Here is a 27,982-nt window from a genome sequence, read left to right as displayed (position 1 = left end):
AGTAATGAATTCAGGGGTTTGCTAGTCAGAAGGAACAATGAACACGTTGTTCTCTACTGTCTTCTTCATTGACTGTTCATACTGCAGGGAAAGAAAAAAGATAATGAATAACATTTCAAAAGCTTATAAAAACATTTATATTGCATAAGAAAAGAAACTGTAGAGATCCTAGAAGCACATTTAGATTCAGCTTTTAATTCTCAAGCCTGGAACCCAGCCTAGAACTAGACGCTGCAGGATGAGGAGCTCCCATGATACAATTGCTCTTTCCTCAGCCCTGTCCCTCTTTAAAGGTGTCCGTCCTTCACCAGGAGCACCTCTGGTAAGTGAAAGGCCTGTGTCCCTGAGCAGCTCAGTGCTCATCATGGAAACTTTTCCCTCCGGAAAGGCTCAGAATATGAAATTTAACAACTAAGGGAAACAAGCCCTCGGTTTTCAGCGTCTTTTCTAAAATCCCAGGCCCAGTCTACTGTGGTGACCACAGACACGGCTTCGACACAGGGAGCTTTCTTCAGCTCTGTGCAGTGCAGGCACAGAGCATCGCACACATCACAGTAATCCCACAGTCTTGTTACAGGAATACCAAGCCCCCAAAGCGTTCGGGTCTGAGCATAAAAGCTGGAACAGCAGCAGTAGCAAATATACATGCCCATGTGATGGGGTGGACAAGATGGAAACTAAGCATTGTATCAAAGTTAACAGAGTATTCAGCTTAACCTACTAATTAAAACAAGGGCATAAGTTAGTGATTAGACTCTGAAGAGTTTAAGAACTTCAACAGAATATTTAACTGGGATCAAAGGCAAATGAATACATTTGGTATTTAGAAAGCAAACTTGGAGGCATCAAGGCTAGATGTCAGACCCAAAAAGCAGATGAGAGAAAGCATACAGGGTGCTGTTAGGCTGCAGAGATCCTAGCCACAGGATGTCACGGATGCACAACTCGAAGGGCAAGCGGGACAAAATGACAGAAGAGAACTGCATTAAAGATCACTAGCAACACAGAAGCCAGCCTCTGGATGAAGGAATCCCTGAGCTATTAACCCAGGAGATGCATCACCACCTGATAATCCTTGTTCTTAACTTCTCCCTTAGGCAAGTGCTTCTTCACCACTTTCCCTAGTCCCTAGCAGGGCAAACACTGCTTTCTCAATGCTTTTCACGCATTAGGATTGTGGGTCCCGTAAGGAACCAGCCCCATAGATCAGCTAACCAAAGCTTTCCCCTCCCCAGGACCTCAGTTTCATCTTTTCACTTCCACCACTTATCAGTCAGGCCACAGTCCAGAGTCCACCACCCGTGCAGAGCTGCTCATGTACTGCACATACCGTTGTGTTCCGGATAGTGGTGGCAAAACTCTTTGCTGTTTCACCCAGGGCTGAGTCAACAGACTGAATTCTGGAAGGAAAGTGAGCTTGGCTAGTTTGTCTGTGAAATATTAGTACTTACTGATGAAACTTGAACAGACATTTACCAATAAAAGTGAACATCAAGATTGCCCCTTTTGCAGCTTTTTGCCCAGCATTTGTACAAACAGTATTTTTTATATAGGAAATGATTGCCGCCTCCTACCACCTCTGACCTGTAGATACAGAGATGACCAGAGGGTACTTCTTGTTCCAAATCCTGGTACAGGTTTCTCGAGGTATGTGCCTGTCTTACACAGCTTCCCATGCAGAGAGGCCTTCATTGCACCCTAGTCCCAATTCAAAACCCTCACATGGCTGCAAAGGCTCCATCAATGGATACCAAGTGGAGATAACATGCTGACTTCCGAATACTTCCCTGTATACCAGCAAGGGTACCACGAGCCTAACTAGTGCCCTCTGACCACCAGAGGAATTGTGAGCATGCAGGACAGCTGGTAAAGACATACCTTTCCTTTTGCTGGTTGCAGAAAGAACTCAGTTTGAGTAACTGCTCATTCCAGAAGTCCTAAAAAGAGCCCCGAAGAAAACCCCCATTACTTGGGAAGGGGTACCTCATGGGCTGGCACAGAAGTAGTCATACATACCACTGCATCCTTCTCCATGTTTGCTAAGATTTGAATTTCCTTCTCAAGGCTGGCAAGCTCTTCAACAACAATCTTCTGAAAGGTCTCCAGCTTACTCAGCCTAGTGATGGGGAGAACAGGAACAAGTTTGACAGTTTAATGTGGAGTAGCACAAGGCAGATGACAATCCCTTCAGCACCAAACCTGCCTTTAGGCAGAAGCAAACGTCCTTGCTGAACTACATGAGGCAGTTTTGTTCTCAGGTATGTTACAGAGCACGTGACTAGCTGTACCAGGTCAAACTGAGCACGAGTTTAACTAGATAGCTTGTCTTAAAAACTAGCCAGTAACGGATGCCCAGGACAGAGCATAAAACGGGATTCCCAGTGCAATACTTGCCCTGCATACTCGCCCAGCCTCCAGGGATTTCAGCAGAGATTTCCCAAGCTGAGAGAGCATCTTGGCACAAATAACCTCCGATTGGGTTTTCCTACCATAGGTTTGACATACATATACAGCATTGCCACAGGACGCCAGTGATTTCTATTCGCTTGTTTGCCACCTTTCCCCTGGCAGTGGGATGCCAAGCCATCATCTGATAGTGACTTTAGAAACTATCCTTCTGGGGTAGGACAGACTTGGCACAGCTCTATCCCCGCTGTCCTGCGGCTCTGGTTGGCCCCGGGTTACTTAGTTAATAACATCAAAGCATAGCAGCAGCTCACTACCATCAAAACTCTTATCTTCCACCCCAAAACATTCCCTGGTTTTGTTTTTTTGTTTTTGGAACACAAACTTCAGCATGTACCTTAACGACAAGCAAATTCTGCTCATAGATATCCTATCGATACCAGGTATTTTGCATTTTAAAGGCTATTATTTCATACTATGTTTGATCTAAATCCTGCAAACTAAAAGTGTAGTAGATAGAAAGGCCTGATAGACTTACTCATATCTTAGGCTGTAGGCTGCGCTTGTATTTCGCTTATAACAAATCCATAACTATTATAATTGACTTTTTTATCTATCTCCTATCTGAGAAATTGGACAACTTGTAAGGCAAAAGGACCTTCTTAAAGCCCCATCTGGCGAGTAGCTGTAAAGTCCACTAACTGGCACTTATTTTGTGTACATCAAAACAAACTACAGAAAAGTGTCTATAACAGACCCCTTACTTTTCTTCTCCCCCGCTTCATTAAGTAAATCAGAGTCTGGCTTCTTCCTTAAAACATGTAGAAACAGAAGTTCCTAAGTGTAATAAGAGGGTTTTTAAACAGATTTGTGAACACCAATAGCAATCAGAAGACAGTCTGAGGATTGCTTCATCAACTGCTCTTAACTCAAGCTTGTTTTGCATTAATTAATACATCCCCTCTCTCCTTAACAGGAAAAGCAGGATAAGTCACAGGAGCCATGCTTCTAAAACTCTTACAGAAAAGCAGGAGAGACACACGCTATTTTGCCTTACAAACCATAGTAAGCGCAGTATCTTACTGTCAGGTTTGCTTACAAAGAGGCATTCTTTTTCATATCAACCAAAATTTACATAAAGCTGATGCTGTTTTCAGCCAGCAGCAGACAACTTACCTGCACTCGTGTATCTGGTTCAGCAAGGTGGACACATTCTTCTCCGAAGTCCTCAGGGTGTTCTGTGCGCTGGTCTCCATCCTTTTGTACCGAGACTAGACACAGGATGCACCATTAGGGATAAGCAATGGCCCAAGCCAAAACCTAGAATTCTAGTTTGCAAAACCCTTCCCTGGAATACAAATCCCTCCACTGGCTGCCATTTAGCTTAGTGGAAACCATCTTAACTAAATTTAAGCTGAAGCAAGATGACCAGTAGAAGTAGGGAGTTGATTGTCCCCCTGTACTCAGTACTGGTGAGGCCACACCTTGAGTATTGTGTCCAGTTCTGGGCACCCCAATTTGAGAGAGATATCGAGGTGCTGGAGCGAGTGCAGAGGAGGGCAACAAAGCTGGTGAAGTGCCTGGAGAATAAATCTTATGAGGAGCGATTGAAGGAGCTGGGACTGTTTAGTTTGAGGAAGAGGAGGCTGAGGGGAGACCTCATCACTCTCTACAACTACTTGAAAGGACATTGTAGAGAGGTTGGTGCTGGTCTCTTCTCACAGGTAATTAGCGATAGAACAAGAGGGAATGGGTTGAAGCTGCAGCAGGGTAGGTTTAGACTGGACATTAGGAAAAAATTCTTCACAGAAAGAGTGGTCAGACACTGGAATAGGCTGCACAGGGAGGTGGTGGAGTCACCGTCCCTGAATATCTTTAAGAGTCATTTAGATGTGGTGTTAAGGGATATGGTGTAGGGGAGAACTTTGTAGAGTGGAGTTGATGGTTGGACTCGAGGATCCCAAGGGTCTTTTCCAACCTAAATGATTCTATGATTCTATGACATGTAGGCAGGATACTGCAAATATGAACTGACTTCGTTCACCCACGCTAATTACACCAACAAACCTCTATGTAACCCATGCGACTTCAGGTCAGGGTCACATTATCCAGCTAGCAAAGAAGTGTGCATCATCCATACTGCAACACACTTAACAACTGCACAAAAACAGGTCTTTGTTAGCACTAATTTAGATCAGCCTTAATGCAAACTGTGTGCATTTTAATCATAACTGATTTGCAAATGCAACCACCTCCAGCCTTGATTCAAGGACTTAGTGACAAAAAGTTTAGTGTGAGCACCTAGCACCAGCTCAAAGAAAAAAGGGTCATGGTTGCATGATACAAAGTGCTGATCCAGTATAAGTTGGCTCTGACACATCTCGTTTGTTCAGAGCTTTTAAACATGGGATTTCGTGATGGGTCAGATACTGTCTTCTCATATTAAACTTGGTTTAATGCTCACCTTTTTATAGCTAAATCAACAGCAGCAGTTGGTTTTTTGCACTGCATCTCAAGTATGTCTATATAGTTGAGTGAACCAAGAATACACAGCTCATATACCACCAATTGTGCAACCAACACCTCCACATACCATTAATCTCAAAGATACAAGCATGTCCTTATGGATCTACACATGTTCTAGTCAATAGCTGTAGCCTGTATTGCTTTCTGATTTTCATTACGCGTAAGTTGCATTGTCTTACATCGCAGTGAAACTGCTCTGTGGTCCAAAAGGGAGTTTCTGCATTTTTGATATGTGCCCATGAGGGCAATGACCCACAGCTCCAGTGTAGGTACACTGTCACTTTTGAAAGGGTTACCTTTCAAAAAGCTTTGATCCCTTCCCTCTGAGGAAAGTATTTGAAATGCCTAACCAAATCTGATGTTCCAGCATATCTATAAGACAAAAAAGGAAAAAGCTAATGAAAATTTCCTTTCCACCTTTCCTGTAACACTTCTCAGAGTATACAGGTACTGCAGAATATTTCTAAGAGCTCCAGGCTAACAGATACTGCAGCCAAAACCCTGCTCTGGGCCACAAAATATTGAAGGGATATTTAACACCAGTTCCCCTGGTCATAAGAAGGTAATTTCATGTGTTTTCATGAGAAAACACCACACATGGCACACACATTAAGAGAGTGTGCATTACCCAGAACAACTTCTTTAGTTGGCTGATAAAGCTTTCAAATGCAGTAATCACCCCTGAATCACTGAAGTCTTCATGCAGCATCTTGGAAAAAAACGCATCAGTCACACTATCATCCATTTTCTGACCTAGAAGAAAGTGTATGCCCAGTTAGTACCATGCTGGAGGGCTTGTTGGAATATAAACCCTCCTGCTATTGAAGGGTTCATCATTCATGTGAACAACAACATTTGTTATAGAGCTGGAATTTGAGTCTTGCTCTTCCAGGACAGAAACTGCCCCAAAATGCATCAAGAAAGTCATGTTAGAAAGCAGCATGGAAGAAGAGGCACAATACTAATCAAACACAAAGAGCAACATATTTACAGATAATGAGGCAAAAGCACAGCATAAGGGGAGGGGAAAAAAAAAAAAAACAAACACAAAACCAACAACCCCCCAAAAAAGTCAGGCCACTGTTTCACTGTCTTCTACTTGTTCATTGCACGGAAAGCCTAACCCTCTCTTCTGTTCAGAATTAGCAGTGTTTTGCAGTTAGTTTGTTTGGTTTTTTCAGTTTTGTGGGTTTTTTTTAATAGCTCTGGAAAAACACTATACAGAAAGACTAGAAAGTGCAGACATCATTGAGCAGCTTTCCAAGTGGATTGTGGTTAGGGAACCCAAAGTTCCTTACTCTACATACGTAGTATCCAATGGCAGTGTCGCAATACATGCCCTCTGCTACATTTTGACTTTTGGAGAAGATATCCTCCCTACAGATACCTCTCTTCAAGCTTCCATGTGACTATGATTTCTACCATCAAAAAAAGAAAAGCTGAAAGCATTTAAACACTTAACCTTAATTGCTAGCCTGACTTTACCTGTTTGGATATCTGCTTCATTCTCTACTGAATCAAAAAGTTTCTTTCATACATAGAAAGTGTCAGATGTCAAATGACTTGTTTCCCAACTGGAAAATTTAGGCTTTTTAATGTCAGTGCCCCTTAATATACCTAGAAAGAGAGTAGATGATGTTTCAGAAAAGACCTGTTCTTTTGCGTGAGGTACATGGCAGTACCTACCAACTACTCAAGCAGAAACCACCACTGGGATTACCAATACTGCAGAAAAGCAAGCAACTTCATTTTAGGGTCTGACATCACACTTACAGAACAGGATAAGACTTCACCAGCAAGTCTCTTCACTCACAAAAGCCGACAACTAGACTGCATAATGCTATGCAGATAACTGGAAAGCTACCGTATCTCCATCTTAAAGACAATTTCTTTTCTTGGCCCACTTCTCTAAGCATAAAAAAACCACCCTCTTGTCCAGCTGCTTCCCATTCTCTTTCCCAGCCCAAGCTCACAATCTATGCCCATTTGTTCCTAAGTTAATTTCAGCTGCTCCTCAAAAAAAAAAAAAAGAAAACACACATAAAAACAGAAGAGGGAGAAAAACTATTCACACCCATAACAGCCTTCTTTTCTGCAGCTTCACTAGAGTTGCTATACAATTGCTTTTAACCCAAGAAAACCCTTAGTAAGGGAGGCTGCAGCCTGTATTTTAAGGAAAACTTGCAAAAAAGCATCCTCCCTTTGTCTCACTATCCACATTCCTGAGCTCAGTGAGGTGTTTGTTTGACCAACCACCTCTCTGGAGTCTCCATAGGGCAGAAAGCAGGAAGGTGGTGGAGCCCAGGACAAGGGGGACAGTCAGACCATGAGGAGCACACTGAAGTAGATTTAGAGTTCACAGAGCAAGAGTTCAAATGCAGTCATGGACCACATCTGAAATTTCTGAATATAACCCTACTTACACCTTTGCATGGTATCAATTTCTCTCCAACTGTAAGACTGTACAGTAAACAGTGATGAAAATTAAGTCCTCAGCACTTACCTTCCCCCAAAATTAAGCAGATGTGTTGGTGCAGTGAAACCTTATCCTACAAGCGCTGGACAGATAAGAGACATATTGGGAATACAGAACTGTCAGTTCATGAGAAAGGGGATGTTTTTGTCCAAGACCAAAGCTTCAGTGACTTGGTTCATAGTCACAATACCTGTAAGACAGCCTTAACTACATCAGCGTGGGGAATAGTAGGATGAAGAAGGCCCATTGCTGCTCAACTTTCTTGAATTTCAGCTGTTTCCAATCACCAAAGAGACTATGCAACAGCTTTGAGTTAGCTTGTGCAAGTTCTGCTTCATTAAAGAAAGGTCCAAAATACCACTTACATTAAAAAAGCCGCAGCAGTAATACAAGTCATCATTTACCAAATGCTTATAATCATGGTCTGAGCGTCTATATTCTTAGGTATAAAGAAAGTCAACAACTTTCAGAGATGCTTATTTTTTTAAAAAAGAAGTTGCACTGCACTTTCACATCATTAAAAATTAGTTTTCAAGCTTCTTGTTTTACTTATTTCATATATTTTATTTTGGGTCACTGGGTTTGTAAATCCCCAGCTCTTAATAGCTATCCTAGTAGTTCCCCTGTGATCCAAGGATAGGATTTAAGAGTTAGTGATAAACTCAGGAACGTATACAAAAAGCATCTTGCCATAGCCTGTCATGGTATACAAAACAGAGGAATGGAAGATATTTCTTGTGCAAAAAAAGTATCCTTCAAATATCAAAAATCTCAGTGCCTACTTGTCTTTGAAAGAAAAATTAGAACTCTGTCGACACCCCCTTCTACTTTTCAAACAGCTCTTCCATGTTATCAAGACTAACAAACCTGAGTCCTTCCGCTTAAAACTTTCTTCTTCTCCTGACAATTTGCCAGATGCATCAAGAAACTTCTAAGGAGAGAAAGAAAACACAGTAAGAAGGTACCACCCTGCACTGCAGACAAGCTGTCAGGGGTTTCCCTAGTTACAGGAAGCAAAGCAACACAATGCACCGTTTTTAGATGACAGTTTTTAGATGACTAACAGCAGATTAGAAGGAGTTTAAGCGCCGTGTACTGCACCTGCGTGGCCTTCTCCTCATCACTAGAATAGCCCTTGGCAGATGCATCAAGTGATAGCGGTCCCCCTTTGAGCTCCTCTGAGAGCGTTTCATCTGCATGAGAGATCAGCCAAATGACACAAGCAACAGAGGTTGAATCCTGTATTGACTAGAAAGCTCAATTTTATGACATATATAAGAAAAAAACCAGAAGAATCCACCACCTGCTCCTTTATCTCTTCACACAGGAAACAGACAGAGGCTCAAACTCAGTCCAAAGATTGTTTTATTTCTGGCTGTCAATTAAGTTCATTTCTTCACCTCTCATTAGCCCCAGCTAATGTTCTCCCTGCTCAAGAGACTATCTACAAACAATATCCAGCCGTCATAGCCATTACAAGAAATATCACAAAGCAGAATGCTTACGAAGAAAATGTGAAGGAAAAAGGCAAAATTTTAAAAACAGCAAACACACCCGCACACATATCAAGACAACTTTTCTAATACATTGAAGAAGATTAAAAAAGAAATACCAGCAAGATCCACTGTAGGTAAGTTGTCTCCCTTGGAGCTGGATTTACTTTTTTTCCTAAGCATCTCCTTTTGAGCTCTTTGCCTTGATGTTTCCTGCTAAAACAAAATCAAGTCTAAGCATGTAATTTATTTAAACATTAATACAGAAGTAGGGGGTTGAGTTGATTTTGGGGAGGGACACTTTGTTTGGTTGGTTAAACACACTAAGAGCAGAGATACACTTGAAATATGCATAACATACTGATAGCTCTCTCCAACACTGAGGGAGATCTGTGCCCTGATGTTCAATGCACACAGAAGTTCTCCCTTTAGCCATTATAGTTGCATAGTGGATGAAGTTCTCATAGCAGAATCAAAGCATTTTAGTCAAAAAAATAAGAGAAAAGGTTTGGGGGAAAATAAAAGCTTTCAATGCAACTATCAGTTCTGGAGAGTTTTTTTCCTAAATTTTCTGTATTTATGTGGGGACCTTTCCAAAACATTTGATATACAGCACTTAACAGCTGGGCATAGGAAAAGTCTGGCATTGCTAAACTGTATTTTATTTTGCCTGATGTATGTCTTGTCCACCAATTCTCCTATTAGAATAACCCATGGTTAGTTTTCCCAGAGCTGTAGTTGAAAGTGGAGCAGGACAGTGCATGAAACAGGACTCAGCATGAGCACAGGACTTGGAATAAAAGCCCTGGAAATTGCCCGAAAAACACAGAGGAGAAAATGAACTTTTCCAAGGCACCGGCTGGCAGAATAGAATAGGGAGACACAGTCTGGTACAACTCAGTTGGGATTTCTGCAGGTATTTGGATAGGCAGCTGTAGCTATCGGCATAGCCCTAGAGGCAAATTCATTCCTGTTGGAGTGACACCCACGTCATCCAAGGCAGATGTCACACCAAGCATGCCAATTCCTGCCCAATTTTCCATCTATCACAGGTAAATATTATAGTTTTAGAACAACTTGCTTAGGGCTCACGCACAGCTGTTTCTGTTAAGTTTCCTGTGTTTTCCTAAGACCTCCTTGTTTCCCCAGCCTCTAGTACACCAACACAGTCTCAGCAACACTTACTAGGCAAATTTGTCCATCAGAACATTTGATAAGAAAGATAACACCAGTTTGTTTAATTCCTACTCATTTGTACATGTTTTGCGTACGTCGTGTTTTAAATCCGAGGCACCTAAGCTTGACAGCTCCTTACCTTCTTTGTCTCGTAGTCACTGCCACTACTTGCGGAAGACATTGGAAGCACTGCAAGGAGAAAAGTTTACCTGGTTACTGACAATATAACTGTGTGGCTTACCCAGATAAGGGTTTGTAATAAGGTTTGTATCGCAGCTAGCTCAGCTTCGAGTTTGATTTTCTAAGCATTTACAAGAGGAAAACTTCACAACACTTGCATTAAGCTTCAAAGCCCCTTTCTAACAAAGCTTCTAAATGATGGTGCAAATGTACACGACTCACTACATCCAGAGCAGTTGTCAAAAAAAGGAAGCAAGCTGAGCAGTTTGTCCAGTGGTCCCCAAACCCCAGCTGGGGTGCACGGGTTGGCACTGCAGTGAGAACAACAACTTCCACGGAAACACAGTACAAAGCATAATTTCTCCCTCAGCTTGCTTTTGCTTTTTCATCCCTACAGAAGCCACCAGCTACCTGAGCAAGGCTCATCCTCCATGAGAGAGACAGAGAGATTCCAGCTCTTTCTGGGCAATTTAGTTTGAATTTGGAGATCCCAGAAGCTGACACAGCCATGGAGCATGGCCACAGGGGAGGTCTGCTGTTGGTCAAGCCTGAGCAGAGGATGCTATTATTAGAGATTATCACATCTGATTTTGCAAATCACTCCAAGGACAATTGGCCTGTCAATGTATAAACAGGGGAGCAGGGTGCCATGGTCTGCAAACTGTGTGGTTTCTCAAGTTTTATTCACCAGAAATACAACTGACATGTGAAATGAAGAGTGGAAAGTTGTAGGGAGGAGGTATGACAGCTCCAGAGAGATCCTTCTCTCCTTGCATTCAAAAGCACTAATGCAGCCATCAGGTCAGCACCCACGAGCTCTTCAGCCCCATTACAAAGGGCTGCACCCACACAGACATTTAGGTGCCAAATTTCCACCTAGATGTTTGAACTCCAGTACGTTCACTGAAGGGAAAGGGACAGGAGCCCGGTTCTTTGAGCACAAGGGTGCACAAGGCACCTCCTCCACAGGGCACCCCGTACTGCCAGCCTCAAGCCTGCTCTCTCCTACTTGGATCAGGACTCAGCTGAATCCTCCTTCTCAAATCATCATCAGCCACTTCCTTATCTGCAGTGCAGTACATCGTGCTCAACGGGGGGCCAAGCTCACCTTTCAATTTACTTCTCACCCTGGGTCTTTTTCGGGTATAGTCAAGAGATTTTGGCAATGACCGTTTCTGAGGGTCAAGGATCCAGCTTTTTTCACTCTGACCAGTACTTGTGTTTTCATTGTTGCTTTCAGAGAAAAGATGCTTCCTGTAACTGGACTAAAGACACGATTAAGAGTGAGTCCTGTGCAGTCAGCTCCCTCTGTCTACCCAGAAGGCCCCCAGCCATTCCCCCTCATTTACTCCCAAATTATTCCATTTCTTACTCCCCACAGTGCAAGACCTAAAATATTTTAAGCTGTGAAATCTGTCAAAAACAGCAGTATAAAAATACCAAGAGACACATGCTTGCCCTTTGCCAACATGGGGTCTACAGCATCCTCCAACCTCACCTTCCCCCTGCCTCCTGCATCGAGATAAGAGAGCTCTCACAAGGAGGAAAGCCTTGGCATGCCTGAACTGCAGCCAACAGCACAGTGAGGGGAAAAAAAAAAAACAATGAACACAGACATTCACTCATGGGTCTGTCAGTCCTGGCGCACCCTGAGCACTGCTTTCAGCAGCAACAAGCAGGCCGTTTTGAGGCTACCAGCCTCACGTTCCTCCACCTCTGGGCTGGGTACGCCTTAAACTTCAGCCAATTCGTACAGGCGGATACAGGCAGCCACCCACAACATACCAGCCTTCTCTTGAGCGTGTTTGATTCCTCATTCTTGTTTCCTGTTTCATAACTCCTGCCAAGTAACCCACAAAGACCCGAGTTAGACTAGCAGACGCTGCGATAGTGCAGTGCAGAAGGAGCACAGCCAAATAGCAATGGCAGGAGGGTTCCTACAGAGATCAGCAGGAGAACCAAACTGTTAATGCACAGTCTTTAGCCAAGTTTTTCTTCTTTGGTTCGTTTCTGAAAGTAGCAATCCAGGGATACCTAGAAGATTCCTTTTAAAAGAAAAAAAACAGGCTACATCCTTAGAGGGGCAAGTCCCTGGGAGCTTGCTATAACTGGAAGTGGCCAAGGCAAGGCAGAGGGTTTAAGCATTTTTCAAAAATTTAATCAGTAATTTAGGCATATGATCAGGGGAGGAGGATGTTTAAGAGTTAAAGTCTTATTACTGTCAAAGTGGACAGGAGTTATTATTCTCTCCAGTAACTTTTATATTCTCAGGTACTATTTTAAATATTAGTATCGACAACATACACAGATACCGTGGCAGCTAAGCAAGGAACTATTTTACTAGAAACATCTCACAACCTTTTTGATCCCAACTTAAAACAGCCTAACTAAAGCAAAGAACTCTTCTATCATGGAACAAAAGGTTCATAAATGGTACGTGTATAATCCTGTACCTCCGATTTTGAGAAGAAACTTTTTGGCCAAGAATCTTTCCTTTGGCTTCAGCAACCTAAAAGAGAAGCAGGCATTTGTCTTAAAGTCCAATTACCCCATGAAATAATCTACAAAATTAAAATGTATCAGAACTCAGAAGGGCTAGAGGATGAATGGATTACAAGTCCAGCATGAAAATCCAACTTTTTAATGGAGTGGGATTTGTTCATTGGAAGTGCCATAAATTATAACAGGCCAACATCTGTCTTCTTAAATAGAATTACTTCCTCTTTTCCTTGCTTTATGAGTAACGCTCATTTTAAGCAATAACGTCATAAGAAGCGTCATTTTAAGCAATAATACCACTAGTAGCAGCATACAGTACCTGGACAACCTTTGGACAGGGCTGCTAGGACATAGGGCAGGGTACCATGAAGCAGGGTTTTATGCTGACACCCAGTGGCAGTAGCGAGGATTGGTCGGTGTCCAGTTTATAACCGAAATTTGGGGTGTCCCACTGAGCACCTATCGCCTCTGAATTAACAGGCGGCAGTGTTTGTACGGTGAAGCCATCTTGATGGAAGCCACCAGGAGCAAGTTTTCAGCTTCCTGGGGAAACCCAAACTGGTCAAAGTTTCAAAGCAGGCAGAGCCACTCATTTTTATTCAATTTTCCTAACAGTCTGCAAATATAAGTCAAGCAGAATTTCCAACGTAAGTTTTGTGAGGACTAGCTTTAACCAGGGATTCCCAACATGCAAAGTGTGGCTCAACACAGATTTCAGTCTCTTCTGGTTTAGCCTAGGAGCGCAAAGCAAAGGATGCTCAGCAATCTGCTTTCAAAATTCAGTAAGATGCAAACAGAGGTTGGCCTTCAGTTGCAAAGATATCCCTTGGCCTCACTCAACCAACAGCTCAAATTTGTTGCAGTTGGTTTTATCATACATTACTCACCACAAAATTCAAGTAGTGATGAGCATTCTCCCCACCCCACCCCCAAAAAAAAAAAAAAGATATTTCCATGCATAGCGCAATACTGAAAAAGAGAACCTCAGATTCCCAGTTGCCTGTTTTGCTAGAACAGCATGTCCATCCTCACTCCTGAGATATCCCCCGCTTCAAGTTACCGCTCTGTCAGCTGCTGAGCTGGGACCTTAGTGTATCTCCTAACAGCTTCTGCCGTGACTTTACCTTTTCATGACTTGCAGAATCTGAGTTTTCAAAGTCATAGAAGTCCTTCCTGCAAGACAACGTATACATGGCAGTGACATACTATCATGAACAGTTACCCTATAGAACTTCATTGAGAATATGGGGGGAATAACTTTTTCCCCCACTCTCTTATGAAGTCTGTTATACAGTAAACAGTCAAATACTTTATATGCTTAAAAATGCAATTTACTCAGCTTCTAAGAAATACTTGTTCCTTTCCTTCTTAGCCTCCATTATCGTCTTATTTAATTCTCACACTTTATTTCTTTCAATTACAGATTTTTAATTTTAAGAGAAATATGAAGAAGATACAAACAGGTTAGCCTATCCATGTTTATATAGTGGAGGGATTTTTTTTTTCCACATGTCACTAATAGTATGTGGTAGGAAGAAGTCATGAATGAATTTAAAGATAAAATTTCAGAAGTACTTAAAAGGGGGAAAAAAATCCATTTAATTCCCTTTTGAAAATTCTAGTACTTAATGTTTGTTCCCTAATCCCTTCTCTGTATGCATGTAGATTTTTTCCATGCCTTTCAACAATTAAGATGAAGTGTACTTTTATTTCTTTCTCCAAATCGCAGCTATTTAAAAAAATCCTACAATTAGCTCTCCACATACAGTACACCCTTCCCTTCTTATAAGCAAAAGGATAGAAGAGTAAAGAACTAAGCTCTTCTCGTTAAAGCTTCCGGAAGGAAAGACATGGTCATTCTCACGTAAAACACTAGAGGGAGCAGAACGACTGAACTAAAACCTTCTCCATCTCGAACTTCTACAGTGCCAGTCCTGTTTACAGTTATTTGCTGCATCAAGCTATTTGGTCTTAAAACACAGAACTCGTAGTAATGATGAAGTCCTGCATCACGTTTTCCAATTCTTATCTCCAAGCGATAAAAAAAACCCCAAAACTTCTGAACACTTGTTTTTTTTAAGCTAAGAGCCAGTAGACTTAAGCAGGACACCCAAGGAAGCCCTGGAGCAGCCAGAATGGCAGCAGGGGTCCTCACGTACAATTCATTTACTCTCTTGCCCAGCAGCAGGCATTAACTCCCGGACAACACTTTGCTGGCAGAAAGCACAGGAGGAGGGTGCAACAAGACAAAACTTCTAGTGCCACAGACAGCATATGGTCTTCAAACTCGAGTGCTTCTGCAGGCAGTGCCACTAGCTTTGAACATGAGCAGACCGTTCAGGTATGGGTGTGAGGGAAGGGGACAAACTGAGAAAGAGACAGTCCTGCAACTCTAGGACGCACGATGCCAAAGAACTGGGACAATATCTGAAAAAGCTTAGGTATTTGTGAAAGAAGCTGCCACTCAGAACCCAACTCACTGGAGGACAGGCAGGATTACAGTTGGGTGAGGAAAAAACGGAAAAGCCAACCTGACAAAGTATCACAGAGGTGAGGGCATTTTTTTGGCAGCCTAGCATTAGTTTCTGAAGTCTTTATTGTCTTGGGGACCCAAAGATTCCTATTGAGACATTACGACCCTTCATAGCCTCCTGCTTGTTTTGCTGTCTGTTCTGTTCAGATGATCCAGCCTGTGGGCGCTCCTTCCCTCCATTAGTGCTAGAAATGCTCTAAAATCACCAGGTACATGAGACCCTGCATAGATACGGGGCTTGTGTGTCATACCTGCCTTCAGTCCTCTGCTTCGCCAAACTTGTTTTTCTGTTTCTCTTTTCCCAGGTAACATCCTTCTGAAAAGAAAGAGAGTTGCAGGATCTAAAACTACAATATGCAAAGTCATATTCTTATCCCAGAGCCTGCTAAAAGCAGACATAAGGAGTGCCAGGAAACATCATTCACCCCTATTGCAACAGCCATCCATCTCAGTTTCCTGCAGTTTTTTCCTACCAGAAAGTACTGGAGTCCTGAAACTAAAAACTAGGAAGGTGAGGATACAGAAAGGAAGAGTTCATAAGCTTTGAATCTAAACATAGTCCATGGAAGTGTAAACCCAAGAACAAGTCTAAAATGTGATTTCTTCCTCCAAATGAAAATTATTGCTTTGGAAATTTAGTTTCTCTCATGTAGAGCACAGATTATTTTTTTATACCTAGACATATCAAAAGAAATTTCCAAGTGCGCAAGTTGTCTGAAGAAACACAACTGCAGGTGGCTCTCAGTTACTCATTGTTAATTTATCCAGGTTGCAAGCTCCTATGCCAGGAGTACAGAGACAAATCTAGTGCGGGAGGATCATTAGAGTTCAGATACAAAACTGCATAAATATGTCTGTAGACTTCCAAGACTCACTTCCCTTCAGAAAACAAACCTTTGCCCTTGCAGACCATGCCCAAGACTGTGACATGCGAGTTTGTCCCACAAAGGGCCAGGCTGGTTGCCCACATATGTTCCTGGACACAAGCATAGCACACCACCGCCAGGAGGTATATACTGAATGAACTCAGCTGAGCTTGAATTACATGGCTGGGCCACACTAGGCTGAGGCCAGCAGCCATTACCCTCTGCAGCTTGCTCCTGGTGCTGAATGGCGTGTTACATCAGGTACAAATGACACTACATGGGCTTAGGACACTACTCAAGGGCAGGAGGGCGTCAACGCATCCCAGCTTTCTTCTGCAACTCCACCAGAGCACCTCTTCCGTGCCCTATGTCTCTTCATTCAGGTGGGCCCCAAGGCAAACATACCTTTGGTGTCACGGAGGTCAATTCCTCCATGGGTTCTTCTTCCAGGGGCTTCTCACTGGGGACAAGAGGACACATGAGGGGAATGCAGTGCTGAGGGGCTGTTCATTTAAAGCCCAGAGAGACAGTTTGCGAAGTACTAAGAGGAAAAAAACACTAGGAAAAAACACTTGCACCAATTAGTATCAAAGCAGTGATTTAAAAGGTGTATAGGGAAGACAGCTAATCAGTAGCTCTACAGACGGCCAGCTTGTAAACTCTAAGAAATGCGGTCCTGCAAAGCTCTGAAAAAAGCTATTACTAATGCCAAGGTGAACTCAAATTCACATGATCTTTCACAAAAGTCATCATCCTCATTATGAACAGCTACATATCTGGTGAGCTCCGGTTACACAGCTGAAGTTAAATTCCGCAATACAGCTGTATGCTCATCTTGTATTTGGTTTAACAGGTCACACCAAAGTAGCCACCAAGCCAGTAACCCAACATCACCATCCTGCAACACCAAAGTGCTCTAACTCTGGACAACCAGCCGGTGGCAAAATAGGATCTTTGTTTTCAATTTAATAATTGATGGAATAAACCTCAAGATCACATGCATTAAAACCCAGGGGAGGGAAAACAAAAAACAAAACCAGAAAAAACACACCTTGCAACTTTTTGTCTGTGAGACACTCACCTAGGCTTAGTTTTCATCCTTGGAGACGGAGTTTTGGTCTTTTTTGCTGAAGGAGGCAAGGAAACTACAGCTTCACTCTCTGGAGCTACTATTAAATGCTTTATCTGCTTTTGCTGTAAGGCCCACAAAAGCAGAACCTTCACCATGTCACCTGGGTGACACACAACTGGGTCAGACTTAAGGAACTGAAGGGAGCCATGCCTGACCTGAGCCTTGGTTAGCATCTTCCACATCAGTCTGCTGGCTCACTGTAATCATGGCGACACCAGAATTAACCATTTTCTGCTCGGAGACATGAAACCATGAACAGAGCATGCATAAGACCAATAAAGAAGCGGGGGTTTGGGGGGGGGGGGGCAGAGCAGAGATTTTCAGTGCTAGCCTGTGGCAACAGCTGGATGACAGGTTCATCATTAACCACACATAAAAAAACATTTTAGGTTGCATATAAAAGCAATACTACGAGCTTCTCACTAAGAGCATCTCACCATCCCCTAATAAGAGGGAGCAAAATTTATTTCTTTTTAAAGCAGTTTTGACAAAATTGCAGCTCTGGAGGCAGGTGTTTGTGTGACTTCTCACCAATATAAGGATGGAGTTTGAAAACATTGCCATACCTGGGTACAGACTAGTTTTCTTTGAAAGAAGGTTTTAACGACACCTAATAAAAAAAAGCAGACTAGAGGAGGGGGAAAAGGGGCACATGGACTGTTTCACCATACACCAAACACTTACTGGTACGGTGCCTGTTAACTGTTGGCTCTGCTGAGAGGTTAAGCTGTCTGATATAGAGTCCATGTTTTCAGAGTTCGAAGGATCTTTCCTGCCCTCTGGATTAGTGGACTCGGGTACCACTGCAGGACAGCAACAGGGCGAGAACTTTGTTGCAGTTACTGAACACACACACGCATTTCCTTTCCATTCTTACACATGTGTATAAAAGCATAACAATACAACTTATAAGGCACAAACACCTCAAGATCTTGTTTAATAGAACAAAAACATCAAACATCTCCAAATTACCTAGTGCAGAATTGCAATACTAAATAAACATCATCTTGAGTCTACTCCTTTTAAGCCCCTCATACTATATGAATAAGTTTATCATCTTATTGCTACCTTCACTCTTAGCTCTTGAAGACATAGAACAACCCTTTGTGTCTGGCTAAAGGAACAGACCAGCAGGATCTTCCACCATCTCCGTTTCCCTCCATTGAATCTCCACCAGGCAACTGCAAAAGTTGTTTCACTACAGGTGAACTACCTTCTGCCCTTTCTACTCCTTGATTGCTTCAAGTAGTAGTGCCCACCTTGTACCTCCGAGTGCTTCATGGTGGACACTGATGAAGGAGCTTCTCCCTCACCTGCACCTCCAGAATCTGGAGGATTTCCATTCTAGCTCATTTCGGGTTGTAACCCAAGGAAAATAGGAAGGACTACCGAAGAAGTTACTGTCTCAGACATCTAGAGCTGCAAGTATCTCTTTTGCCTATTCACCTGGAGGAATCTGAAATGCACAGTAACTAAGAGGAAAATAAAAATTTGCTTTTAACATAAGCACATAAAGAACGCTACCTAACCTAAGAGCTCTTCAAGCTTCTGATTCACTTTCTGAGATGACGGGTTGTAGCAGTAGAAAGCAAGCTGTGAGTTCATTGTCTTAAAAGACTTGGAAGGATCCATTAAGTGAGTTACACCAAGGAATAATCCACACAAAAAATAATCACTTTAAAAACTGAAGAACAGCCAATTTGGTAGCAAGGACATATCCCAGTCTTCAGACAACTATACAGAAAAAAGCCATCTCCCAAATTGATACTGAAATTGAGCTGAGAAACATTTCCTGATTAATACCAATTTTGATCATGCATGCCTCTTGCTTTTGTGCTGAAAGCAGCTTTTTCCTCAAACTATGGATCACAGCCTTGGTGGAGATTTGCAGAAGAACTTCAGAGCAGGGTAGAGGGAAAGGAAGGAGCTACTTTCTCTTCCCCTTGGACAAGTGCTGGCCTTGGACCTTCCTTTTGGGCAGGCACCCAAGCATCATGCCTTTACTTCAGGCTCTGCATTCCCTCAACATCTATCGTATTTGGAACAAAATTAAACTCAGACCAGTGTTCCTGGGAGGAAACATCCTGCACATGTTCACTGGCAGCATGGAAAGTGACACTATTGGATCACAGAAAATTCAACATTCCCAACTCAAAGAAATACAAAACATTGGCTGTGGGCTGGTGAGGAGAAGGAAGTAACTGCTATTCCAGGTCCAGCTAAGAGCCCTTCCTACTGTAAGGCACACATGTACATTTGTAGTTGGGGCACACAGAGACAGCCCTGCAACACAGGGTATTTACAGCAGCACTCACAATGCCCCTGCATACAGCAGCAGGTCACCTCCTGCAGAGAGGACCTGAGCTACTGCTCATCCCTCTACAAACAGGGATTGCAGGTGAGTGTTTCTGCTCCCCTGGCTGCACTTCCACAACAGCCCCCAGCACCTCCAGGGCATCATCTGCTCTGCATGGGCTAATGGGACCAGAGCGCACCATTCTCTATCATGTCTTGTTGCTGGAAAGAAACAGAAGTGGCCTCCCTGCAGGAAGCCCTGCAGGCTGCCCCACCACACACACCCGCTGCACAGAGAACACATCAAGTGCCAAAGTGCAAGCACTGGTCCATCAGGGAACCTGTGCACCCACGGGCACACAGACGCCACGATCCCCTCCTGAGGGGAATCTCGCACAGGCACCCGCACAGCACAGCCAAACCAGGAACCACGCATGGGGCAAGCAAGAGAGGATGGATATGTGCATCCCACTGCACTGCAGCTGCAGGTGGAGAAACCCTACTGCACTCTCTTTGCATGTCAGATGTCTGCCACCAGCTGAGATGTGCCATGCCAGGCTACCTGCTGGTGCACGGATCTGGCCTCCACGAGCCATTCCTCTGCCTATGCAAGCCCCACAGCACATGGCCATGGTGCCCCATCCTCACTCCCTGAGCTAGAGAGACCCAGTGTCCACCAAAAACACCAGTTACCAAGCTCAGCAGATATGAACAGTAGAAGATTGAGCTTGGGGGTTGCGCCTTTTTTTTTTTATGTGGTTAACTGCAAGCTGTGGACTGCAAGTGAAGATACTCATTTCAAAACTGAACAATTTAAACTTCATAAAATAATAATTTAAAAAAATCACCTGCTTCATTCTGCCTGGTTTGCTTCCCAGCATGGACAGACTCCTCTTCAGTCAAATTTATCTGTTGGTGTGAATTAATCTCATGTGAAAGTGACCTTAAAAACAGTAAAATCTTTATCTAGCAAAGTCAGCTACTGAATAACATAACTAACAGTTGTTTATCACCAGCAACAATTCATCGTCAAATCACTGGATGATAGTGGAGTTGACCATTTGGAAATGTCTCGGCTCCTGCAAGGATAAATGACAGCCGCTCTACTATGGCTATTTACTGTCATGGAAGATTTTCTGCAAATGCCAATCACGTTGTGTGGATGAATCGCAAGTATAAAAAATTAGCCATATTAACATTTAAAAAAAAATCACCCCCCGTGGTTTTTGTTTTTACATTAGCTTATTAAAAACTTGAGGTTTTAAAAGTACTCTACTTTTAATCTAGAAGTACCATATATAAAATCAAAGATTTGTGTCTTGCAGCATTCTGTTTCTCTTCTCTAGGTTCTTGTGTCACAATTTGCTCATCCGGTGCAATGTAACGCTTTGAGCTAATATAAGAGAATGTATACACTTCAAGTTATGAAATTAAATGCTATAGGCTTTATTTTCCTGCTTCAGAAACGCAGCAAAAATAATCGTATCACACTGAATTGATTAACAAACCAGTTTAACCTTCCAGCTTCTAAACCCTAAGTCTGAGTCCCCTGAACACCTTTAATCTCTCTTCCAGGCCAAAACTAACAACATCTATAGAGAGTCACAAATCCTCAAGGGGATGACAGATATATGATAAACAGACATGAAAAAAAAAGCCACCCAAACAAAAAAAACAAACCTGAGTGGTTTTGCCCAATGTATATCAAGTAATATAGTTTAGAAAAGAAGAACTCATACTAAGAGCTTACCATCACTTTTTCGTCTCCCAGGACTTTTCTAACTACACTGAAGATTTCAAACTTTGCACTGAAAGATATTTTGATTTTTGTTGCTTCTGTTTTGTTAAGAATAGCAGGAATCTTCATGTAAATTTTAACAATATTTTGCCCATCCTCCTCTGTGTAAAAAAAAAAAAAAGCAGTTAAATCGTTTTAGAGCAAGACATTCATTCTATCACCCCAAAAACCAAAAAGTGGGGGGCGTTTGTTTTGTTGTTGGGTTGGTGTTTGTTTTTTGTTTGTTTTTTTTTTTTAAACAGTTTCTTTTATATCTTGCCCACACATTTCCAGTTACTCTGTTCACTCATTTCTTTCTCACCGGCTCTAGATGATTATGCTGTTCCCTAACACATCTATAAACTGACCCCTCAACTCAAGCAAGTAGGTTATGGACCCACAGACAGTCCAACACGCAGAGCTGGTGCAAGGTGACCACTGAAGCGCGCAACAGGGAGAGGGCGAGATACAGGAACTCTCTTCAGTGATGGTGAGATTTTAGGTTGGCTCCCTCTGTCTTGTGAGCCCACAGCCAAACAGAGAATAACACTGGTTGGAAAACCTTACCCTTCAGGCTGTAACTGCTGACTGCTTCTTTCGACAGCCTCACAGACTCCCAAAGAGCACCCTTCGAAAACCAAAACCACCACATCAGAAGGACTAAGCGAGCGACCCACTGCATTTGGTAGCTAGCCCAAGGCCACTTGGGCTTTGCTATTACCTCGTTACTGTCCACATAGAAAGTCACACTCTGGGTACCAGTATTGAAGTCAATCCAGAACTCCTCCAGCTTCTCGTCTGATGGCTTCTTCACCTGCAGAAGCACAACAGCAGTGCTGCCATTCCCAGAAAACCACACAACTGCTGTCTTATTCTCAGTTTTCTTCAAGACGACAAAATGGGAAGAAGTTGCCCTATGTGCATGTGTACACATACGCATACCTTACAGAAATTAGAGTTGGGATCAACCTGTAAGTTCCCAGCCTACTGCTCACCCAACTGGACCTGCAGAGTCAGATGTTGCTCTACATCAGCCAAGGGACAGGCAATACTTCACGCAAATGCCCACATGTTTGTGGCAGGAAAGAATCTCTGACAGTTTTCTGTGTTTCTGAGCACTTGAAATAAGCAGAATGAGTGGAAACGGCTTCCATCGACTTGGTTTTGATTTGATGTCAGGAACGGTGCCACAAATACATTTACTTAAAGGCTAGTAAAGCAATCTGCAGGATCTATAACTGTGACCTCTCCTACACAGGTGTCAGGCTAATCTTGTTTTCTGGCAGTCTGGGAGCAGCTCTGCCAGAGGAATCAGAGTTGTCCTGTCCTCCTGTTTCCCTTTAGAGATCTCTCGTCTGTCATCACCATGAAGAGAAGCGCTGCCTCTATCATTTGGCTGACACAAAAGCAAAGTCAGCAGCAGTAAGTTGGGAACTAAGTGACAAACAAGCAAGCTGTACAACTAGAATAGAAGGTTATGCTCTACACTCCAGAAAATTAGGCTCTCTTATGAAAAACAGGGAAGAAAAAAACAAAACCATATGCGACAGAAAGTAACATTTTAACAGCAGTAACACTGCAGGGAAGGTGTCACAGTGTTAAGGACTGTTTACCTCGTTCATGTCAGCAAAAGCAGATATGCAAGGAAATGAATAGACTCTGGAAGAAAAGCAGACTTCACATGACACATTCAACATCAGAGTCCGACTTTATGAAAGACAAAATCATTAAGATTGGTTACTAATCTTATTGTCAAAAATATTTAATAAATTCCTAAGAGTAAAATAAGCTTGGAGAAGCTTAGAGAATATAGTATTTTAGTAATGCATTGCCTTCATTAATTTCACTTTCAAAAGAACCACCATAAAACGAATAAAATCACTTTCTTAAGGACTTAATTATTCATATATGTGATGCAAATCCTTTTCTTTGGAATATAACTGAGGTCAGTTTACAATCCTCATTTTCCCCCCCCCCGCAGTAACGACAGCACCAGCTTAGTCTGTTGGTTCACAGCTTACCTTCTTTCATCCCCAAGCCTTTCATTTAGCCGGTTAAGAAATTTTCTGCAGTCCTTCAAGATAAATGACATCTTATTAAATAAAGTCAGGCTACATTTCCTTTGCAAAGAGTTATTCTATTGGGCTGTGTAACCTCTACTGCGGTTATAAACTTTTGGCTAGTCAGTGTCATGACAAAGGCCACTGGGGAAGAAACACTCAAGTTGCTACAAATGGTTGGACCCCACTTATGACCAGCAAGCCTCCAAACATAAACCACAAAAATTAACTTGTTTATGGTTTAGAAGTAAAATAACTTAGAAATAAGAGCTATTTTAACAATATGCCATTTTATATTTGCCAGATTAAAAAATTTAAAAAACGAACCTCCATCCACAAATAACTAAATAACTTTGTGTATTTATAAAATCGATTTTGTAGGAACTTCTTACAAGGACATCCTGACTGAGCTCAACCAAAACTAGCCCCTATACAGATTTGTCAAGTATGTTGTTTTCAAAATAAGGACCCTCACCGTCTCAAATTCTCTATCCTTGATCTCTTTGAAAGCTTCAGCAAGATAGTTATCTTCAAACCAGTGGTGAACAAGGTCATCCCTCCATTTTTTTGTCATTAACCTACAAAGTGCTTCTGAAAGGGCAACCTGAAGGTCATAATCTATGTGGTAAACATAAGCACAGGATAAATATCACCCCCCAGCATAACAGAGGGTTATAGCATTGCTACTCTTGCACTTGTATACTACACAGTCCTATTCACCAGCCAGCTTCAGTTTCACCTAGGAAGACAGCGTGTCTTGAGGGTAAGAGCCAAGTGTTAGCTCCAGGCACCCTCAGCTCCCCCTGGCTCAGCAAGGTCGAGATGCAGAGCACCGCTAACCACGACACGCACGAGTGCGTGATGTTCTTGGGGATCAGGGAGGGGATGAGAGTGAAGCCTCATCACTAACTCAACAGGATTCAGTTACATTTGACATACCACGGTAATGACCTAGAAAGTGTTATCGCTAGGAGAAAACAAAAAAGATTTCACTCAAGAGGCTATAAACCTTATTAACTGCAATTTGTCCACATTGTGGTGAAGTAGTTAAAATTTATTTTTTTAAAGACTAACAGGAAGCATGGTTTGTAAACACGTACATAAACCTGGTCTAATTGCCTTTCTACATACATCAGTTTAGCTTTTCTTATTAGTTAATACAAATTACTAATACTAATCAGAAAGAACTAATGCATTGTTGCACCTAACAATTTTTGATTAATGTTTTCTTAAAGTACCACCTGATTTTCCTCCCCAAAAATCTTGATAAGGAAATAATTTAAATTATAATTCCATCTACAATAAAGAAGCCGATGAAGTAAAGCCAGAGAACCCCACTTTCATACGAATAACCACTAAACACTTCTTACCACCAGCCTCCAGTATAGTTTTTGCAAGGTCTTTCCTGGAACAACATAATGCAACAAGTTAAAGTGGAAATAACTTTAAACGTTGTTGCAGGGAAGACGGTGTTTAGCTATAGGATCTGGAGGGAAAGCCACTTACGTGAGCGAGCACATCTCCTCGGACAGAGGGAATTTCTTTCTCTCTTCCCGTGGGACACTATCGAGTATAGAGTTGAGGGTCCTCAAAGCCTTTCCCCCCCCACAGAAAAAGGGGCAGAAAAGTAAGGGAAATAATTCAGTAACATATTTTTCGCATTTTGTATCTGATTACACACTCCTGTGTGCACATGTATCTGTAATTTTCTTCTCCTAGTAGGAGTCTTACCTCCTGACGCAGAGCACAGCAAATATTTTCTTCTGTCACTAGATGCCCTAGTTCGGGTAAAAATAAATTCACCAACTCTTTCTTCCCTAGAAAAATCGTTTGAAAGGTTACAGCTAGCACTGAGCTGGTCTCCATATAAAAGACAGGTGAAGCAACTACAGTTTGTTGTGCTGAAGGAGTTAAAATATCCCAACTCGGAACGCATTTTAAAACAAAGCTTCCAACAATCTAATCCTAGACAGAAAAGGGAACTCATAACTTCTCTGTAACAAAAGCTCCAGATACTTTAACTGCTGACCCGGGTAACTATTTAAATAGGTACAGAAAGGAAAAGCTACTTACTAACCACAAGAGATAAATCCATAATATACAGCCTTTGTCAAAGTCAACAGAACAAACCACTAGAGTATTAACCTCAAGACACTCTTGCTCATTCTGCTCCCACTGGAATAAGCTACAAGGATGAACAAGCTCAAGTTACCTGGCCCACAATGTAACACTTCATTTTCACATGACTTGTGAGCCTGGATGTCTGGGCACACAGATACTTGCTCTTTCTGAGAGCACCTGCCCCCCCACCCTACTGGAAAGCCATTTGCAGCCACAGACAAAATCTTGCCACTGCAATGAATAAGAGACAGACAGACATCCCCTTGCCCGGTTGGGACGGCTGAAGGAGTTACCATGTTATTCTGCAGAGGTGGTAGCCTTCAGCAATGGAGTAACACCTGAAGCCACTAGCAACAGACATGCAAGAGCAGACCACCTAGCCTGAACTCCTTTCAGAAGCACCACTTACTCTGACCAATTGAAATATTTGATGCTGACCATTCAAACAAGATACCACTAGATTACAACTACACCAAGCTAGATTTTTTTTTTTCAGCATATTTAAAACACGCAAACAAAAAAGAAACAGTAAAAGGCTTTGTGTTCTGATGTGTTAATGAAAATTAACTGGAGAGAAATCAGCAGAAGAATTTAAAGAAAACATTGCAGAGAGGAGAGGAGGAAGAGGTAGGAAATGAAGGGGAGAAGAGAAAGGGGATAGAGTTCAAGCAGAATAAAGAAAGGTGTTCCTGAGACTGAGACTCAGGATATCGAGGAATGGAGGTAAGAAAAAAAAATACTGACCTTCATTACTGCACTTGCAAATCACCTGATGGAAAAAGTAAAGGAAGCCTTCATTAACACATGACAACCCAAGAACAGCAATACTCAAAGTGCTGAGGTGTTTATGTCCCCACTGTCACACCTTTCAGGGGCTAAATAACATAAAACATCAGTGTACCCACATCAGGAAAAGCACAGTGCCACCTGATACAGGGATGTCACTTATGCTCACCCCGATCATACAGGCTGGCATTATGCAGGGAGGGTCAAGGGAACGAAGCATCCACTTCCCCCAGGGATTTCAGCAGCACTTGAGAGTGCAATGCTCTCAGCTTCCCTGGAAAACCCACATCTTGGCATCACTGCATTACTTTTATTGCACATGTGGGCCTATGTAAAAATACACTTTATGTTTACACACTCCAGTACTAGATATCGTAACATATGATATCTGAAGAGCGTTAAAGTCCACTGAGGAAAATTAAAAGTAATAATGAACAAAAACCCACAACACAAATAAAAAAACCACTTAATCCTCCACAGTGAAAACATATGGAAAAAATGGACATGGAAGACAAAGAAATCATATTTTGACAAATAAATAATTTATAGAGTATTTCATATAAATTCAATCTGGTTAGTAGGGAAAGAAGAAAATTTGATTTTGCTCAAATATCTTTTATCAGGTCTCCTAAAAAAGAGTCATGAGTATCCAAATAAATTCTGACGCACAAAGTGACACAGTTCTGGCAAGCTACAGACAAGACTGGGGGAACAGCTTGGGGAAGGAAGATAAAGGCATTCTTCCTACTGAAAATTTACACCACTAGGCCTCCGATACCTTTAAAGTTACAAATATTTAAAAATAGAAACCTAAATGAGAATTGGGAGCAGCTCAGCTTATTCTTTACAAGTAAGTCAGCTGTTTTAAATACCATAGGAACAAGTCACCAGGACCACCCTGGCAAACACGTTTGCATGTAAGGTGCAGCTCAGTGTCGGTAACTTGTGCTTTTAAAAGACAGCTTCAGCACAAAAGCTTTTATTTGCAGAATGCATCAGAACTTCTTGCACGTTTTCCTGCAAAAACAAGCACTTGGCTTCACATTAGAAAATGAGAAACCGCTGCAGCTCTGGGCAGCCCCCCTGCAGCAGCTTCTCCCAGGTGTGTCAAACCTCAGCCTGACACCAGCCCAGAGCACACCCCTGGACACTGCCCGCCACCACCACCACCTGAGCCATGTCCCAGGCTCAGTCCTGGGGCACAAGGTCTGTGTGACTGTTCATTTTTTAACAGAAAGCTGTCTGCAAATGATGGCTTTTTTATCTAAGAAAGGTAACCCCCCTGCCCCCTTAACGCACATACATACCAATGCAGAGTCAAAGAAGTCTTCAAGTAGTAACATCAGAAATTTATTCTCGTCTGGGTCGATGAGGATCAGAAATGCTCTTGTTCTTTCAAACCAAGATACCAGGTAAAAGTTAAAAGAAAAAAAAAATCAGTTAAAACCCGGGAAGAAGGGTTAATAATCCTTATACTAGATATATCTGCAGGAAGCCTCACACACATAGACAGGTTTTATTTTAGTCCTTGAACTTCAGAGTCATGTAACTGCATCAAAAGCTACACAGCATTAAGGAGCTCGAATTTTGCCAGGAGGACATGAAAGGTCCCACCCTCACACCCACTCAGCAGGACTTATCCCCCCCACTTCCCTC

At 42.4% G+C, this 27,982-nt stretch overlaps 1 protein-coding gene across 1 annotated transcript; it reads right to left on the bottom strand.

Moving 5' to 3' along the window:
• Positions 1-21: 21 nt before the first annotated feature.
• On the bottom strand, positions 22-27,732 carry SYCP2L (synaptonemal complex protein 2 like). Its single transcript, XM_054193027.1, is given in 33 exon segments — positions 22-81; positions 1,331-1,400; positions 1,879-1,937; positions 2,017-2,116; positions 3,583-3,677; positions 5,561-5,685; positions 6,418-6,549; positions 8,276-8,339; positions 8,510-8,601; positions 9,021-9,117; positions 10,217-10,266; positions 11,366-11,522; positions 12,043-12,097; positions 12,711-12,766; positions 13,881-13,929; positions 15,541-15,614; positions 15,616-15,630; positions 16,561-16,615; positions 17,237-17,282; positions 17,449-17,518; positions 17,978-18,090; positions 20,431-20,491; positions 21,333-21,481; positions 21,927-21,987; positions 22,081-22,173; positions 22,973-23,018; positions 23,381-23,433; positions 23,895-24,037; positions 24,790-24,824; positions 24,926-25,014; positions 25,151-25,236; positions 26,285-26,309; positions 27,634-27,732. Coding segments are annotated over 33 exon segments (2,511 nt in total). The 5' UTR covers positions 27,670-27,732.
• Positions 27,733-27,982: the final 250 nt, after the last annotated feature.

This window comes from Rissa tridactyla, chromosome 2 (genome assembly GCF_028500815.1).
Source record: "Rissa tridactyla isolate bRisTri1 chromosome 2, bRisTri1.patW.cur.20221130, whole genome shotgun sequence".
Lineage (NCBI taxonomy): Eukaryota > Metazoa > Chordata > Aves > Charadriiformes > Laridae > Rissa > Rissa tridactyla.
Note: the sequence above shows the minus strand (reverse complement) of the source record. Positions and strands in the feature narration are given on the sequence as shown.